Source organism: Glycine soja, chromosome 3 (genome assembly GCF_004193775.1).
Source record: "Glycine soja cultivar W05 chromosome 3, ASM419377v2, whole genome shotgun sequence".
In the NCBI taxonomy this organism is placed as follows: Eukaryota; Viridiplantae; Streptophyta; class Magnoliopsida; order Fabales; family Fabaceae; genus Glycine; species Glycine soja.
In genome coordinates this window covers 28,662,674-28,681,669 of record NC_041004.1, presented here as the reverse complement: position 1 = coordinate 28,681,669, position 18,996 = coordinate 28,662,674, and the positions used below count along the sequence as shown (strand labels likewise).

Here is an 18,996-nt window from a genome sequence, read left to right as displayed (position 1 = left end):
TATAAAGCCAAAAAAAAAGTTGGATTGATGGAAGTTATGAGTCTATTCAAACCTGTCATCACTCCAAGAGCTAGTCAACATTAAACCTTCCACCAAGCTAGTATTTACCTTTGCCTTTATTAAAATGGCCCCCACTTGAGCAAAGGAAAATAGACGGGCATGAATATATATATATATATATAAAATAAAAGAATAAGAAATCAGAATTAATTAAAAGTTTTAAAAAGATATTTAAATAAAAGTATTTCAAAAGGGTAAAAGACTCAAATTTACTCCACTATTACCAAATAAAACTTATCATAAACATTTTTGGTTCAAAACATCATGTAATTAAACAAAACTCATGCCCCAATGTCACAATCTATCAGAGCATTGTGTTCGATGTTCTTCAGCACAAGGTTCCTTAAAGCAATTCATCTAATCATTTGCTTCCCGAACACAAAGTTCGAGATCATCACATGATTCAAACACAAACAATACACGAGGAGTGAGTTATCACATTCCTAACTAATAAAGAGAAACAAGAAAACATGTAGATATACATATCATATAAATGACGATTCAACGGTTAATGAGTTTGAGATCATTGTTTTACGAAGACATATTTGAGTGTATGTGGGAAAAAGAGAAAGTTTTGGGAGGAGGAGAAGGGAAAATGAATTTGAGAAGAAAAGAAAGCGTAGTGAGTCTGACCTAATATGTTTCTATTTATAACTAGGATATACTCAGTCTTTTATTTACTCTATTTATTTGTTTATTTGTTTTATAAAAAAGAAGTCTATTTTATTTCTTATCAAATGAATAAATAAAATATCTTTTTTATTTTCTTTTAAACCATTATTTTAATTAATAAATATATTTTTCATTATTTATTTAATTATAAAAATCTCATCATTTTTCTCAAATTCTATTTATTTTTAAATAAAAAACTTTTTAAATTAATTTTATGAGAAAAATAGAGTGTTACACTCCAAGATTATGAGCTGTGTTTCACTGTTCTGATTTCAAATGCTAAGAAGTTTCTATTCGATTATTGTTGGAATACTAAAACAATGGTTATGATTGCTCAAGCAAGGATTGCTTGGGAGATTACTTAGCTGATTTGTAAGGCTTAAGAATATAAGTCTTGGTGCCTAAGTAGCGGATAATTAAATCAGAAAATTAATGGGAAAATAAAGATACGATTTCAATTAAATCATCTTGTAATCTTACTAATTGTAAATAAAAATGCATACCTCTTAATAATGCATGTTAGCATCTAAGATGCTAGTTTGTTTAGTTTATTTCTACTTCCTTCTCCCTATTTTTTCAGTATTTCTCCTCTACCAAACCAAGTGTAAGTGAAGATAATATAACAGCATCCTCCTTTAATTTTTCTTTTCATGTTTTTTGTATGGCAAAGATAATATATTGATAATATAGAAAAGCTCCTTTTTTCTTTTCATATCTGGTACTGCTGAGCTTATAACAGCATATATACCGTGTATTATTCAGCTAAAAGTGTAAGTTCCCTGTAATTACAAATCTTAATTTGATGTATTGTAATTGTGCTTGCATGTAGAACTTTAAAACTATTGGTAAATGGTAATTTGGGAAAGCTATCTAATAACAGTTATTTGTTCCATTTAAAAGAGAAGACTTCCATGTTCCAAGAGGAGAATATATAGTTGTGAGACTTTCAAGAATTAAGATGGTTTTGTCAAGGTTTAGTGGAGTTCAAGAATGAAATAATACCGCTAAATTATTTCAGCATTTTGAGAAAAAAGTTTTGTATTGTTTTAGTTTTATGTACTCTTGCAGAAGTTTTATTAGAATTCTGATATGAACTGCTACTATGTGAAATTGTTTAATTCACCAAGGTACCAGAACCTAATAATGTTGTTACAGTACAAGTTAGTGAGTAAACTTGGTTACAACTTCAATGAAGGAGTTTTAAGCTTTGGCCTTGCCTTGTAGGCTTGTACTAGTCCTTCAACGAAAAATACACACATGGAACAACAAAAAGTACAGCTAATTAAGAAAATGGAACATGTTAATAACCACATTTAAATTAGTGATGAATAAATATGATGGGAGATTAAATGGACCTGTGGCTAGTGAGTTTTGCATATCAGAAGTTGAACATAGTCCAATATCTTCATAGTACAATGAAAAAAATCATGTTTATCAAATTATATGTACAAACTATATTTTCAAACACTCGTTAGTTCTCCAACCCCTTGGCTGCTCTGTGATTACCAAAAATATATGAATCAGTCTCAAGTAATAAAGTGAGTAAGTCTATATTCTGAATTTGGTTCCTCTAAAGTGCAATGAAAACCTTATTTAATAGTTTATAGTTCTCATGCATGAACTTAATTTAATAGTCTATGCTCTATTTCTTTTGCTTAGATGTTTTATTGAAGTTATGCACATTTACTAAATCCAAAACGTGACTGGTTTATCAAGCTAGTTAATACAAAAGGTCAATTGATCTCAAACCCCGAATGCTATAATGCTGAAGGAACATAAAGCTTCAAATAGATACACATACATATATGTAAATTTTACAGTTCACACTAGAATCTAGATACCACAACTAGGATTAGCACCAACTGATTAGTCTAGAGAATATTGAATACTAAGTTGTGAGGAGGGGCATGGTGGAATTTGGACTTCAACAACACCTTCAAGCATCTGTGTCACATTTCTCATTGTTGGTCTAAGACCAGGATCCTCTTGCACACACCAAAGGGCAATCATCACCAATTTCTCCAAGGTCTTCATGTCATCCAATGCCTCTTTGTCATTCTCAACCAAGTCATGAAGAACACCTTCAGTGTAGCAGTCAAAAGCCCATTCAGTTAGGATTGCTTTCTCTTCATCTGCCTCAAATTCTACACTTTTTCTGCATGAAACTATCTCAAGTAGCAGCACCCCATAACTATAGACATCCACTTTGGCCGTGATTGGCATGTTTTTGAACCATTCAAGTGCAACATACCCTTTTGTTCCCCTTATGGCAGTGTTGGTTCTGCTCTGATTCATGTTCAAAATCTTGGCCAATCCAAAGTCTGAAATTCTTGCATTATAGTAATCATCAAGGAGTATGTTTTGAGGCTTTATGTCACAATGGATGATCTGTGTGCTGCACTCTTCATGCAGATATAGAAGTCCTCTAGCAACCCCAGTTGCAATTTGTAGCCTCAGTTTCCAACTTGGTTTCTCCACATTGAAAACAAGGCTTGCTAAAGTTCCATTGCTCATGTACTCATAAACCAGCAACCTTTCGTCTTGAGTCTCACAAAATCCAAGTAAACGGACCAAGTTCTTATGATGAGTGAGGCCAATGGCATTCAGTTCATTCTTGAATTCCTTTTGAACCTCTTCCAAGAGAAAAGTGTTCAACCTTTTTACTGCCACGAGAGTAAGGGAACCCATGTTGATGACTCCTTCGTACACAATACCAAAAGCTCCCTTTCCTAGCACTTTCTCAAAGCCATTGGTAGCTTCTTCAAGTTCCTCATAAGTGAAGCAACGCAAATTGGTTTCCACATTAGTGCCACTTTTGCCAACTCTTCTAAGCTTCTTCTTGCACCAAAAAACATAAAAACTGCTCAAGCAGATTGCTCCAACCAATATTAGATTGAGACAAGCAGAACCACTCAAAAGCACAATCAAAGTGTTCCTACTATTCTTTTTCACAATGATTGGAGGAACAACCAAGGAGGAGTTGTCTTTCCTCACTTTCATGAAGGCCTTTGCACCATTAAGTGTGGCATCAACTCTACCATTTGAAAGTGGCAACTTCTTCTTCCAGCAGCTGTCACCTAACCTGAAAATAGCAACAGAACACAAACAATCTTCCATACAAGATTGTCTGCATTGTTCTTCAGTGAAGGGTTTTTGCAGCACATAATCTGAACTAGGCCAATCAGTATCTATCAACACCTCAAAATCATATAGATCCTCTCTTTGACTAAGTTCATCTTCTGAACATGATTGTACAAAATCCGGTTTGCAGCTACCATTAGGATCATTAGGATCAACCAGTGAGTACCATTTTGGACACTTACAAATTGGCCTCTTATAATCTCCCAAACTGCAAATGCTATTATATCCACAAACGCCACTACTTGTAGCAGAAAGATAATCCTTACATATATTATCTGGATGAGACCACACTGGGGTCCAACCTACACTCCCAGAAGAACCCTTTGGATGTTGATAGAGTGTGAACACCCCATCAAAATCAAGAGTTGCTCTAAGGTAAAATTGAGTGGTGGAAATAGAACCCCCATCTGACAAGTTATACTTTTCTTTGTTGTCTCTCAAAATATACACATCTCCTGACCTATCAAACACCAATTGAGTCCCAGCACTTGATGTGTTGGACTCAATGGTTCCACTTGCATAGTAGTTAGCATTAACATACTCAGATGGCAAATTTATAGAGTGCATCACAAGATTACCATCATTTTGGAAAAAGAGCTCAAACCTGCCAATGTTGAAGTCATTCCTCCTAAGTTTAGAAGAAAGCTTCTGACCCCTTTCCATAGTCTGAGAAGGCAGCAAGGTGTCTCTATAATCATCAAAACTCTCCCAAGTACTGCTGGAGGCACCATCAAGAAGCACAAGGTTGCCAGTGTCATTGAACACACCACTAGAAACTCTAGCAGTGAAGCCACCAGTGTTCCATAACTTATCACCATTTGGGGCAGTGAGAACCAACCCATCATCAGCAGAAAGCTCAACTTTTGAGCCCTTTGGTGCAGGCTTGTTGTCCCTATTGGCAAACCAAACTATGGTTCTGTCTTGAATGTTGGCATACCAAATGCAAAGTATGAAATGATCAGGAGTGGCCTCAAGTGGGAGGAAACCAAAGGCAAAGTCACCAGAAGGTGATGAAACCAACCATGGGGTTGTGCTTTTTCCTGCAGTATGAGAATCACCAATGGCTATGTTGGTTTTGGTTTGAGCTACAACAAAGGGTAGCAAAATCACTGAGCAGAAGAGGAAAAAAAGAAGCAAAGAGGAAGCCATGGTGAGAAATGAGAATCAACTTGGTCCTTACGTTTTAGTTACATATATGGTGATGATTGATGAATAGAAATCAAATCAAGGACTAAGAAAAATTCCATTATGAATTTATGATGATGGTTTAGTCTTTGTCTTTGTTGAATATACTTGAATGCATGCGCTTGACTTTGTCAACGAAGGCTAAAAGTAAAACCAATCAGACACACACACCATATAACTCTTTTACTAGCAACAGTGTTCTGGAAATTTTGGTTCCTAATTACATCCACACAATACAAATTGGAAACAAAACCGTTATGTCAAAAGATCAAACACATTTTTATATATCAACATAAATCTTTTAAATGAATGTTACTAGAATCGATCTCCTTAATTAAGATTTTACATTTAAAAAATATGATTGAAAAAAAAAATTTAATTAAAGATAATTAGTTAGATTTTTCAACGAAAGTTAGTCATTGACAAATTCGACCATACTACGTGGCAATAACATACTAACATAATGGTTAAAAAAATATTTTTGTATCAGTAAATGAGAGAATTTCCTTTTCTGCATAGGAGACAGGTACACCTTAGATAATCAAATGATGACATCCCCATGGAAAACAAGCATCGCATACAACAAATTCCATGAAATAGAATAATTCTATTTTATCTTATTTTATTCTATTAATAACGTGTAAAAGTTATGTGAGTACCCTCCGTCAGTAAGCCTTATTATTAATTGAATAATTTACAATATATTTCACACAAATTACTTTATATTTTCTACGTGGCTGATTTAACATTTATTTAGGTCTAAGATCAATTTTAAGGTGAGATCTTTTTAAATCAATAAAAATTATATTAAAATTATTATTTTTATTTAAAATTTAATTTTTAAACTTTTTCAAATACAAAAAATCACTTATCTAGTTATTGGGTTTTACTCCTCTAAAGTGATCAAATGCACTTTAGAGAATAAAGTAAAATAATAACCTTTAACTAAAAAAGAAAATCATTGAGATTATAAACAATTTTAGATTTTGTTAATATGTATTTGTTTTTATCATAATTTTTAACCGTTGATTTTCTAATCACCAAATGTAAATGCACTTTATTTTCTTATCATCATGTTTTTTTATTCTTAGCCGTTAAAGTATTTTTTGTCCAATATAAAAGTAAAATGTAACCATGTGATATGAGAAAGTAATATAAACTAAAAAGGAGAATGATAGTAATTCATGAAAAAAAATGAAAAAGACAATATTTTTAGGGGATAGTAGAAAAGTTATTAAATTTAAAAGACTTATTCTCAGTTGGCCTTGTACATTGACGTGTATCTGTTTGAGTGTTGAGTTTTCAAATATATAAATCAGTCCCACCAGACCAGAACCGTCAAGTACTCAAGTTGGCCGAGTACGTACGTAACGGCTCTCATTGACCCATTTGGTCATTTACGCAAATTATTTTTTTAAATGAGATTTTCTTAAATTAATTATTGGCATGGTCTATTTTAATTCATATACCAAGTCAAACGATTTTTTTTTCTAAGTTTTATGGACAAAACACCCAAACTGGATATTAGTTAAATTTGAGTTTTGTACATCAGCACCCCCCGAATGATTGGGTTGCAAAACCAAACACACTATTATAAAAACATACATCAGATTGTATAGACAATTCATGTTTTGCAAATGAATATACTAATTTATTTGCTTCTCTATAAATATGTTTCAACATGCAGAGTTAGAATTTTCCTTGTAATTTACAATTCTTAGCTACAAGCTCTTTAAAGTACTCCCCCTCACTACTCCTTTCATCCAACACACTACTAAAAAAATGAGTTTTAACATCGTCCTATTAACATCGGTTATTTGAAAACCGATGTCGTTAAGCACTTACAACATCGGTTTTCAAATAACAGATGTTAAAACTGAATTTAGTATGATTTTAACATCGGTTATTTGAAAAACGATGTTGTAAGTGTTTAACCACATCAGTTTTCAAATAACCGATGTTAAATTAACATCAGTTATTTAAAAACTGATGTCGTTAAGCACTTACAACATCGGTTTTCAAATAACCGATGTTAAAATCATACTAAATTCAGTTTTAACATCTGTTATTTGAAAACTGATGTTGTAAGTGCTTAACGACATCAGTTTTCAAATAACTGATGTTAATATAATTTTTTAAATTATTTATATATTTTAAAAAAAATCATATATTGCGTTATTAATTATATTTTAATTAAAAAAATATAATAATTAATAAACAATAATAAATTCAAAAGGTAAACATTTAAAAATTAAACTAAATTTTTAAAATGAATTTCGTAATTTTAATTTTATTATTTCATGATTATCATTTAAATATAACACATATTTATATAAATTATTTGATATTAGTTAATTTGAAAAAAAAATTGTTTTTAATAATAGAGTTTAACTTTTATAGAATTTTTATAGAATGTTAGTAAAAATAATTATATAGTAAAAAAATTAAAATTTATTATTAATATATTATTATTTAATTATTATATTTGAAAAAAAATGATATTTTTATTATTTTTAAACAAATTTTTCAGAACAAAAATAAAATTATTTTCATGAGACATGGAAATTATGTTTTAAGTCTTTAAATATAGAGTTAATTATAATCCACATGTAATTTATTTTTATTATATTTGTCATTTTTTTATTATTTTTAACTTCATTTGTTAATTATGTGAATTTTTTGTTAATAAATTTTATAAAAAAATTATTTAGGAAAGAAGAAACAAAGAAAAAAAATTATATTTAAATAGTGATGAATATTTTTTGTCAAAAGTTATTTTAATACTCAATTAAATATTTTTTTTTTAGATTTACTTAATAAAACTTTAAATTTTAATTCACGAACTAAGTTTGAAAACATGAATAACATATTTGGTCTGGTAACCACGACACACTCAAATTTAGTATGATTATCATTTATGAAATGATTATCACCGAGTTCTTATTATAAAAAAGTCATCCTTATTAATATTTAATATTGTATTAAAACTTAAATTTAAAATCACTAGTTAAATTAAAACAATCTTATTAATTGATTTATATACTTAGTAGCAAACAAAAATTGTTACAATTTTTTTATAATATCAATTAATTGAAAAATATTTTGATATAATTTTTAATATAATTATTACAGAAATTTACGATACTATAACTTACTGTCAAAAAAGTCATAAAATGTATGCATACATTATTTATTTGATTAAAACGTATTTTTCGTTCTTCTAGTTTTTAAAAACTATAGTTTAGTAAAGGTATATCCTAATAAACATTAACAATTTTAGGACAAAATGAATCATAAGATAAATTCATTTTCTCTCTCGTGTGAGGATGGAAGAAAGTGACTATCATATATATATATATATACACGTCAATCAATTAATGAGTTAAAAAATAATAAAGTAAAAACACAAGATAATGAATCTTAATAATTTTCAGAGTAATTTTTAAAGAATAAAACAAATTATTTAATCACATTTCTCAAAAAATTTGAATGACATAAAGAAAATCTCGTATTGTATTAAGAATACAAATAATAAAATTTAATGATGCTATTTTAATAATGTAAAATAATTTAATTTTATTATTTAACCATAAATTAATATTGATATGATTTCTAAAATAATTTAAAATTCATATACCATATAAAATTATGTACACAGCAAATGCATAGTAAATTTTCTAAATCATAATAGTTTTAGAAAAAGTGTATTAGATAGTACCAACACTCCAAGGTACATCCACGCATCTATATAAACTCCGAGTTCATGATTTTTGTTTTTTTATTATTTAATTTATTGATTTATTGCTAGCTGCGTGAAGTGCACCTAACTAACGGGTTGATATGAATTTTATTAAACTTGGGGAATATACTATTGGGATTTGAAATGTTAAAAATGCTTATTTGATATTTGAAATTAATCATAAAATTGAAATTAGATTTATTAATTTAAATTTATATAGTTGAAACTTGAAAGTCTTTAAAAATCAAAATTATAATTTAATATCACGATTTTATCAATTAATAAAAAAATATTAATTTTAATTATCTAGCTGAAAGTCTTTAAAATCAAAGTTATAATTTAATATCATGATTTATCAAATAATAAAATAATTTTTTCACGTTCTTTCTAATTCTTACTTATGTTTGTTTCAGATTATCAAGAATTGATTTTGAAGAAATATATATTACATTAAAAATTCTTGTAAACATTTTACTAATTTTTAAAAAGTTTTTAAAATTTAAAAAAGGTTATCCTATATTAGGTTCAGTTGGGTCTACGTTAAATAAGACCCGAAACCAATTATAAAAATCATGGTGTCCAATTTTTGTCAAACCAAATTCTTAAATTGGGCCTATACGTCATTTCTCCTGTAAAACCCTAAACCCTCAAATTGGTCCCACAATTACTCCCACAATTACTGCAAGAACTCAGGTGTGTATTCGCTGCTCTCTCACAATTGCCGCCATAGAACAACCTTCTTCAAGCCAACATTCCATTTCCAAGAAAAGAAAAACCACCGCTTCCTTCCAGTTACGCTCTTCCGATACGCAGTTTCCCGACACTACCGTCTCGCCGGAAGCTTCCGTCAGTTCTACCGGCACGGTTGTTTCCGGCGATTTTTGCTCCGATCGCTCTTGCTGCAGCTCCAGCCACTTTAAGGACCTCCACTCCGTGCCGTCAGATCTGCAGGTTCGCTCCTCGAAATTCTGAATTATTATTATGAATTGTTAATTTACTTTCGTAATTTTCCGAGTTATAACCTGTCCAAATTTTCCTGTGTTTAATTTCTTTATATCTATTTATTTATTGATATTCCTCGCCGATTAATGCAGACCAAGGGTTTCCAAACGGTAGAGGACTCAACCAACCGCTACTTCAAACCGTTCAGGTTTTTATTCTACTTATTTTTTGTTCGAGTTCTTTCTCATGTACGCGCACACGATCAATCTTCTAACGAAACGTTGCCACCGAAACACTGCGTATACATACATTTATTTTATTTTATTTTATTTTATTTATTTATTTGCTTCGGTTTTGGTTGTTCAGTGAAAGTAGAGTAAATAATGTCATTTGTAGATAGAAAAAAAAGGTCAATATCCTATTATAATTATAATTTGACATATACGTGATATGGTGCAGTAAAAAAATATACACAATATTTTTTTTTTGGTGCTGATATATATGATGCTGATATATTCTTTAGTTCTTTGAAAAAGTGTGGCACTTGCGTACATATTTACAAAATCTTTTATGGAAGTCTATCCTGTAAAAATCACATCTTGAGTTTTTTATTGCTTAATTAATGTAAAAAGTCACATCTTTAGTTTTCTTTATTTAATAAAATCTATTTGACTTAACTATCAAGCACGATCAACTAGCATGACACATAATTTCTCATTTTAACGAGTGATTTCAAGCAAAATTATCTTCCAAAGATACACGTAGGAAAATTATATTTAACTTCCAAAGACAATATTTTTAGGGGATAGTAGAAAAGTTATTAAATTTAAAAGACTTATTCTCAGTTGGCCTTGTACATTGACGTGTATCTGTTTGAGTGTTGAGTTTTCAAATATATAAATCAGTCCCACCAGACCAGAACCGTCAAGTACTCAAGTTGGCCGAGTACGTACGTAACGGCTCTCATTGACCCATTTGGTCATTTACGCAAATTATTTTTTTAAATGAGATTTTCTTAAATTAATTATTGGCATGGTCTATTTTAATTCATATACCAAGTCAAACGATTTTTTTTTCTAAGTTTTATGGACAAAACACCCAAACTGGATATTAGTTAAATTTGAGTTTTGTACATCAGCACCCCCCGAATGATTGGGTTGCAAAACCAAACACACTATTATAAAAACATACATCAGATTGTATAGACAATTCATGTTTTGCAAATGAATATACTAATTTATTTGCTTCTCTATAAATATGTTTCAACATGCAGAGTTAGAATTTTCCTTGTAATTTACAATTCTTAGCTACAAGCTCTTTAAAGTACTCCCCCTCACTACTCCTTTCATCCAACAGATTTATAGCATCAAAAGAATATGTTTCCACCATTACTGATGATATCCTTTTGTCACAAGCCATATAAAATAGACCATAACTCTGCTTCTAAAATCGAACAGTGCCCCAACCTTCTAGAATAAGCCCCAACAAAGCTATCATTATTACCTCTTATGATATCACCTCATGAAGTTACTCCTACTGCTAGAAGATAAGCTCCATCATGGTTAAGTTTCATACACCCCTGTATAGGATTATTCCATATTCCAGACTCATCCGTCTACAAATTTGGATGAATCAGATTTAGTACATTCTACATATTTTGGCTACTCTTGATATCTCTCAATAGCGCCCAAACTTTGAACAAAATTTCATCTATGTTGTGCGAAGTATCTTGGAAGATAATCTCATTCCGTCTCCACCAAATACAATCAAGAATAACTCCAAATGCAATACTCCATTTGGTGTTTTCTAACATTTTAATTTATTGCTTTGAATATTGGTTTTTATCCAACTACTCATATATTGTTGGTAGAACAAAATAGTAGCAGTAAACTTGAAATGGCTCCAAATATGCTTCACCCAAGTACAGTCTCTAAAAGCATGTTCCATAGATTTAGCTTTATCATGGCATAACGGGCAAGTGTCTTCATCAGTCATATGGCATTGTTTCCTTAACACATCTCTAGGGAGAATTGTGTTGGCCTATTTTCCAAAGAAGATATTTGATGTGTTTCTGTCCATGCCTATGCCAAATATTTTGTTGGGCTCTGACCTAAATTCATATGGAAGTTTATTCTGTTATTTTTCTGTTTTGTCCTCTGTCTGTATAAGGCAAGAATGTCCTGTATTTTAAAAAAGCTTCCACTTGTATATTGCATCAGTAATAAAAAGCTTTATGCCCCCTCCCGTGGATGTAGCCTTGATCAAAGGTGAACCACGTAAATTTGTGTGTTCTTTCTCATCTCTCCCTCTCTCTTTCACCTTGCTGCAAAACTTTGTGTATGACATTTCTGTTCTGCTGCATCTCCTGATGTTGTTCTTGTTTGTTCTTCTTCACTTCCATATCAAATTGGTATCAAGAGCTCAAGTTGCGATCAAGGAAATTCAAGATTCTCGTTTGAATACGAAGATCAAGCTGTGGGAGTCTTGTTTATGGTATCTTTCGCTGCTTTACTGTGATCAAGAACACTTAAGAAATCATGTCAAACACAATCAAGATTGAGAAATTCAATGGAAAAAACAACTTCAATCTGTGGCGCATCAAGATGTGTGCTTTGTTGAAGGAACAACGTGTTTGGGCTCATGTTGCTTCTGCATCTGTGAAGAAAGAAGTGGCTTTTGAATCAAAAGAAAAGGTCTTTGTTTCAAAGATTGAAGAACTTGCAGAACAAGAAGAAAAGGCTCACTCACTAATCTTGCTTTCCTTGTCTGATGAAGTTTTATATGAAGTTGCTAATGAAGAAATTGCAAGTGGCTTATAGCTCAAGTTGGAAAAGCTTTATATGACCAAGTCAATCTGCAACAAGCTCTTCTTGAAGAGGCGTCTATTTGGTTTACACATGAAAGAAGGTACATTTCTTAAGGATCATCTTGATGAATTAAATTCTATTTTGATGGAATTAAGAGATATAGATGTTAAGATAGAGGATGAAGATGCTGCCATGATTCTGTTAGCCTCTTTACCACCATCATATGAGAGCTTTGTCAACTCTCTTAGTGTTGGTAAGGAATGTGTCACCATGGAGGAGGTGAAATCCAGCTTATACTCAAGGGAACTTCGATCTAAAGCACCTGGAAATTCTGAAGAATCAAATGGATCTGGTCTTGTGGTCTCTAACTCTAACAAAAACATCAAGAAAAAGGTGTTTAAAGGAAAGAAGAAAACTCATGTCAATCCAAAGGACATCTGTAACTACTGCAAGGAGCCAGGTCACTGGAAGAAAGATTGTCCTAAGAAAAAGGGCAAACCATCTGCTGCTATTGCCAAGGAAGGTTCCACATCTGAAAATGAGTTTGTTCTCTCAGTTGCTGATCATCACCAACATTCTGAAAATCAGTGGATATTAGACTCTGGTTGTTCCTTTCATATGTGTCCTAACAAAACCTGGTTTGACACCTATGAAGAGAAATCGGGTGGAAATGCCTTCATGGGAAATGTTGTCTTATGCAAGACAGTTGAAATTGGCACAATAAAAATCAAGATGCATGATGAAATTATCCGAACACTCACTCTGAAGTTAGGCATGTTCCAGAGCTGAAAAAGAATCTAATCTCCATAGGTATTATGGATGGAAAGGGGTTCAAACGCAGCACTGAAAATGGGGTCATGAAAATTCAGAAAGGCACCACAATGGTGATGAAGGGTATAAAGAGGGGTAATCTCGATATACTTCAAGGTACAACATGTATTGATGATGATCTAGTAGTTGTTGCATCAAAATCTAATAAGAGCATACCTGACTTAACTCAATTGTGGCACATGAGGCTTGGTCATATGAGTGAAAAAGGTCTGATGAGACTCCAAAAACAACAACTGTTGGGAAATTAGAAACTGGATGAACTTAAATTCTGTGAGCACTGTGTTTTCGACAAGCAACATAGGATTAAATTTCCTAAAGCAATTCACACCACCAAAGGAACTCTTGATTACATTCACGCTAACTGTTGGGGGCCTGCAAGAGTACCTTCACTAGGTGGTGGAAGGTATTTTTTGTCCATAATTGATGACTACTCAAGGATGACATGGATCTACATCATGAGTCAGAAGAGTCAAGATTTCAAATGCTTCAAAGAATGGAAGACATTGATTGAAAAACAAACTGAAAGGAAAGTTAAAAGACTCAGAACTGATAATGGCTTGGAGTTTTGCTCAACAGAATTTAACAAATTCTGCAGAGATGAAGGGATTGCTAGACAACTTACTGTTAGAAACACTCCTCAGCAAAATAGAGTTGTTGAACGAATGAACAAAACACTTCTGGAAAGAACAAGATGCCTATTGTCTAATGCTAGTCTCAACAGAAGTTTTTGGGGAGAAGCTATCAATACAACTTGTTTTCTGATCAATAGAACACCTTTTACTGCTATAGGACTTAAAACTCCTATTGAAATCTGGAATGGCAAAATAACAAACCACTCAAATCTAAGAGTATTTGGCTGCAATGCCTATTATCATGTCAATGAAGGAAAGCTGGTACCTAGATCAAGAAAGGGTCTATTCATGGGTTATGGTGATGGGGTGAAAGGTTACAGGATCTGGTCACCCTTTGAAAGGAATGTTCTTCTCAACGGAGATGTAATTTTTTATGAATCACATTTGCTCCATCCAAAAATTGAGATTCCAATTACTGGAACACAGAGATGCCACTCTCTTCAAGAAAAGGATGTATAATCTACAACCAAAGACTCAGAAAAGGGGGTCATACAGATACATCTCCTGTTCCTCAAGAAGGTGAGCAATCAAAAGATTCAAGTGCAAATGAGGCTCATCAGAATGCTAAACCCGAGCCTGCACACTTCAATCTTGGAATCAGTCAGAGACCTAAGAGGGTCAGTAAGCCTCCTGAGAGATATGGTTTTGAAGACATGGCTGCCTATGCATTACATGCAGCTGAAGAAATAGATTCAAATGAACCTGCCACCTACAAAGAAGCTATCAATCATCCTGAAGCTAAAAATTGGTTGTCAGCTATGAAAGAGGAAATGAAATCTCTATATAAGAATCAAACATGGAAACTTGTTGAACTACCTAAAGGAAGAGATGTGGTAGGTTACAAGTGGATATTCAAGAGGAAACCTGGTCTTTCAGAAAAGGAAGGGATAAGATACAAGGCTAGGTTAGTTGCCAAGGGATTCAGCCAGAAAGAAGGAGTATATTTCAACAAAATCTTTTCACCTGTGGTCAGACATACATCCATCCGGGTTTTGCTTGCTATAGTGGAAAACCAAGATTTGGAACTTGAACAACTTCAACGAAATCTTTTTCCAGTGTTGATGACTGTTGAGAAAATTTATAGGTCTTATCTGCGGCTATATGGGGGGCAAGCATCAAATCTCCCTTCAGATATTTCAAGCTTATTTGATTGCAAATACTGTTTGTAAAGGCTATTGTTCTTTGCATATAAGGTTATTGGAATGACATCAATTCCATGTACCTTGGTACCTGGCTCAAAATCTTTAGAAGCCTCTCCGACTTGAGACATTCTTGTTCCAACATTCTTAAATTTTGTACTAACCATAGACTGAAAATTTGATCTGAACCCTGCATTTTTTAGCACTAAATATTCATTCTTGTTGCACTTGAGAAGTTTCTGATCTGGCTGCTGAAGATGATGTAGAAGCAAGCTTCATTGCTTCATGATGATGAATCAAGATTGATTCAAGGTGTTTTGATGATAACAAAGATGATGACAAAAAGCCCATGAGAATGATTTCAAGATTGAGTCAAGAACAATTCAAGAATCAAGAGAAGTTTCCAGTTTCAAGTTTTCAAGAATCAAGAATCAAGAATAATCAAGAACAAGATTCAAGACTCAAGATTCAAGAATCAAGAAAAGACTCAATCAAGATAAGTACTAAAAAGTTTTTCAAAACATTGAGTAGTACATGAATTTTTCACAAAACCTTTTACCAAAGAGTTTTTACTCTCTGGTAATCGATTACCAGTTTATTGTAATCGATTACCAATAGCAAAGATTGTTTTCAAAAAGCTTTCAACTGAATTTACAACGTTCCAATTGATTTCAAAATGGTGTAATCGATTACAATGATTTGGTAATCGATTACCAGTGTGTTTGAATGTTGAAATTCAAATTCAAATGTGAAGAGTCACATCCTTTCACAAAAATGCTTTGTGTAATCGATTACAATAATTTGGTAATCGATTACCATTGATAAGTTTTGAACAAAAATCAAAAGATGTAACTCTTCCAATGGTTTTCAAGTTTTTCTAAAGGTTATAACTCTTCTAATGGTTTTCTTGACCAGACATGAAGAGTCTATAAAAGCAAGTCCTTAACTTGCATTTTCAAGACATTGATTACATCCTTTGAATCTCTTTGAACATCCTCTTGAATTTCTTCTTCTTCTTCCTTTGCCAAAAGCTTTCTAAAGTTTTATGGTTTTCCAAACCTTGAAAACAAAACTTGTGCTATTCATCTTTTTCATTTCCTTCTCCCTTTGCCAAAAAGAATTCACCAATGACTAACCGCTTGAATTCTTTTTGTGTCTTTCTTCTCCCTTTTCCAAAAGAACAAAGGACTAACCGCCTGAATTCTTTTGTGTCTCCCTTCTCCCTTGTCAAAGAATTCAAAATGACACAGTCTGAGAATTCTTTTGATTCTTCCCTTTCCCATAAACAAAAGATTTCAAAGGACTAACCGCCTGAGAATTCTTTTGTTTCCCCATTCACAAAGTTTCAAAGGACTAACCGCCTGAGAACTTTGTCTTAACACATTGGAGGGTACATCCTTTGTGGTACAAGTAGAGGGTACATCTACTTGGGTTTTTGTGACTGAGAACAAGAGAGGGTACATCTCTTGTGGATCAATTCTAGTGGAGGGTACATCCACTAGGTTATTCAAAGAGAACAAGGGAGGGTACATCCCTTGTGGATCTTTGCTTGTAAAGGAATTTACAAGGTTGAAAAGAAATCTCAAGGACCGCAGGTCGCTTGGGGACTGGATGTAGGCATGGGTTGTTGTCGAACCAGTATAAAACTCTTGTGTGTTTATCTTCTTCTTCCCTACTCTTTTAATTTCCGCTGTGCACTTTAATTACCGCTTTTACTTTTGGTTAAGTTTATATTTTTGTTCTTTACTTTCTTAACAACATAGTAAAAGCCTAAGAAGGGTAAATTTTAATTAGTAAAGGTTCATTAATAATTAATTCAACTCCCCCTTCTTAATTATTCTGAGGCCACTTGATCCAACAGATGATGATTAGGATTTTCAAGATTAAGAACCAAAGACTTGTCCTCATCTTGAGTTGATTGTGAGCATCCTTTGATCATGTTTGAAATCAAGTTCTTGAATGAGCTATCCGGTTTAACATAGGATTTAGAACATGTTTCTTGAGTTTGCTTTTTGAATTTTTTACTCCCAATTATCACTTGTTGCAACTTGCTTCTCTTCTTACCTGCCAAAAACAACCCAGCACTGTGGAAGCTTTCAACACTTAAATGGCACTCTTCCTTTTAGTTTCAATTTTTTATCTTCTTTATAACCAAATGCTTCTTTTTTAGTTTCAAATACTTATAACCAAATGCTCTGAAAAAGCAGTACACCACAAGCAATATCAATCAAGCTATTCCCTCCTAACTCCCTCCAAATTCAACAAGAAACATTGATAAATGTAAACATGTTGTGATATCATACACATATTACTAAACCGAATACACATAAGAAAATTATAACAGTAACAACCAGAATAGAACAATTGCTCAGGTGCAATTGGCCCTTTTCTCCTCAACCTGTTTCTTTGTGTTGTTAAAGAAACTTCCTAGTCACTGAAGAGGGGTATGTGAATTTACATGCTGTAAACATGGGTAGAGACAAGCCTCTCCAGCAACATAAGGGAGAGCATTGGGCGTTGTTGCTTCCTTTTTTTTCTGTTATTTTTCTTAAAGAATAAACATCTTTGATGTTAGAGGATAGGAGAATAACTGTCTAGATCTAAATCTGAAATAGATTCAGTTTGTGTTATCAAATTTGCATCCTGATTCTTTAGTTGTGTCATGAACAACTAAAAATGAAAGTCTTACCATTTCTCCTTTGCTTGTAGGTTGCATAATTTCTGATGATATATAGGTAGTTTGTGGCTTAAAAACTATAGGTCCAGATTTTCAAATTGATTTTGCAGCAACTTGATTGAGTTTTCCAGGTAGGGTTTGGCAGCATCTTTTCTTCCTTTTGCTGAGATTCTTCCTTTGCTTCTTTTTCCTGGATTTCTTCCTTCATTTTGTTCAATTTCCAAAAACTTGGGCTTCTACTTATGCACGATGGCTCGATCTCATACTTATCCATCATCAGTGCAAAATAATCCCTTGCTTTTTCTACTGCTTCTATACTTATGCTGTCATCATCTATGTTGATAATCTGTGTTGTCCCCCCATTGTTAATTTCAGCCCTAACTTAATTCCAATTCCTAATATATACCCATCATTGTTGTTGAAAATTTAGGACTACATTGCTTAAGGATTTGAGATACTCCAGAACTTGAATTTGAATGAGTGGAGATAATTGTCACACTCAACACAAATTAGCTTTTTATTAACACATAAATATAGTATAGAGAAAGAGAAAGAGAAGGGAAAGCTTCCTTTGGATAAGGATTAGATACTCAGCTTCCCACACACTCAACATGATAACACGTAAATCAGTATACACACTCAACCTCACACACATACACACTCAAAACATCCCTTTACCTACACAATTGTGTACACAATACACTTGTCTACAATATATATTTTACAATTGTCAATAATCTGTGTTGTTTCTTGCAGGAAGTAGCTGCAGAGGTGGTTCAAAAGTTGCAACCACATGAAGCATCAGCTGTGTTTATTGAGGTGAAATTTGAAGACCAAGGTATTTATCCCATTTTGTTTTGGATTGCTTAGCCTAAAACCTTGTTAGTTGTTACTATAAATTGAATTCACTAAAAATGAAATAAAAACTATATGAGAAGTAAGGATTGCCTTAAAGTTTGTGTTTGGTGGTACTCCTAGGCTTAGGATGTCATAGTCTATGTAAGAGATTAGGACCATGTCTCTACTTAAAGCAATATTTATAATTAGAGCAATATTTATGATTAGGACCACAATGTAACATTCACATTCCCTTCTTCCACCATCTTAAAAGCAATATTTTTGATCATTTTCATAAGTTTCCATCTTTGAGTCAAGAATCTTTGTCACATTC

At 32.5% G+C, this 18,996-nt stretch overlaps 2 protein-coding genes across 2 annotated transcripts; one reads left to right on the top strand and one right to left on the bottom strand.

Annotated features, from left to right (window-relative positions):
• Window positions 1–2,419: 2,419 nt before the first annotated feature.
• Window positions 2,420–5,082, bottom strand: LOC114406376 (G-type lectin S-receptor-like serine/threonine-protein kinase LECRK3). Its single transcript, XM_028369069.1, has one exon. It carries the CDS (start codon window positions 5,020–5,022, stop codon window positions 2,599–2,601), a length of 2,424 nt encoding a protein of 807 aa, XP_028224870.1. The 5' UTR covers window positions 5,023–5,082; the 3' UTR covers window positions 2,420–2,598.
• Window positions 5,083–7,915: 2,833 nt separating this feature from the next.
• Window positions 7,916–10,119, top strand: LOC114405089. The gene is made up of 3 exons (XM_028367766.1): window positions 7,916–7,936; window positions 9,491–9,748; window positions 9,892–10,119. The coding sequence occupies exons 1-3, from the start codon at window positions 7,916–7,918 to the stop codon at window positions 10,117–10,119; spliced, it is 507 nt and encodes a 168-aa protein (XP_028223567.1).
• The last annotated feature ends 8,877 nt before the right edge of the window (window positions 10,120–18,996 follow it).

Excerpts from the sequence above, each read along its gene's own strand:
- LOC114405089 (XM_028367766.1), top strand. The coding sequence starts at position 7,916 with ATGAATAACATATTTGGTCTG. Across the intron at positions 7,937-9,490 it reads TGAATAACATATTTGGTCTG|GTGTGTATTCGCTGCTCTCT; the intron begins GTAACCACGACA and ends GCAAGAACTCAG. Across the intron at positions 9,749-9,891 it reads CCGTGCCGTCAGATCTGCAG|ACCAAGGGTTTCCAAACGGT; the intron begins GTTCGCTCCTCG and ends CGATTAATGCAG.
- LOC114406376 (XM_028369069.1), bottom strand. The coding sequence starts at position 5,022 with ATGGCTTCCTCTTTGCTTCTTTTTTTCCTCTTCTGCTCAGTGATTTTG.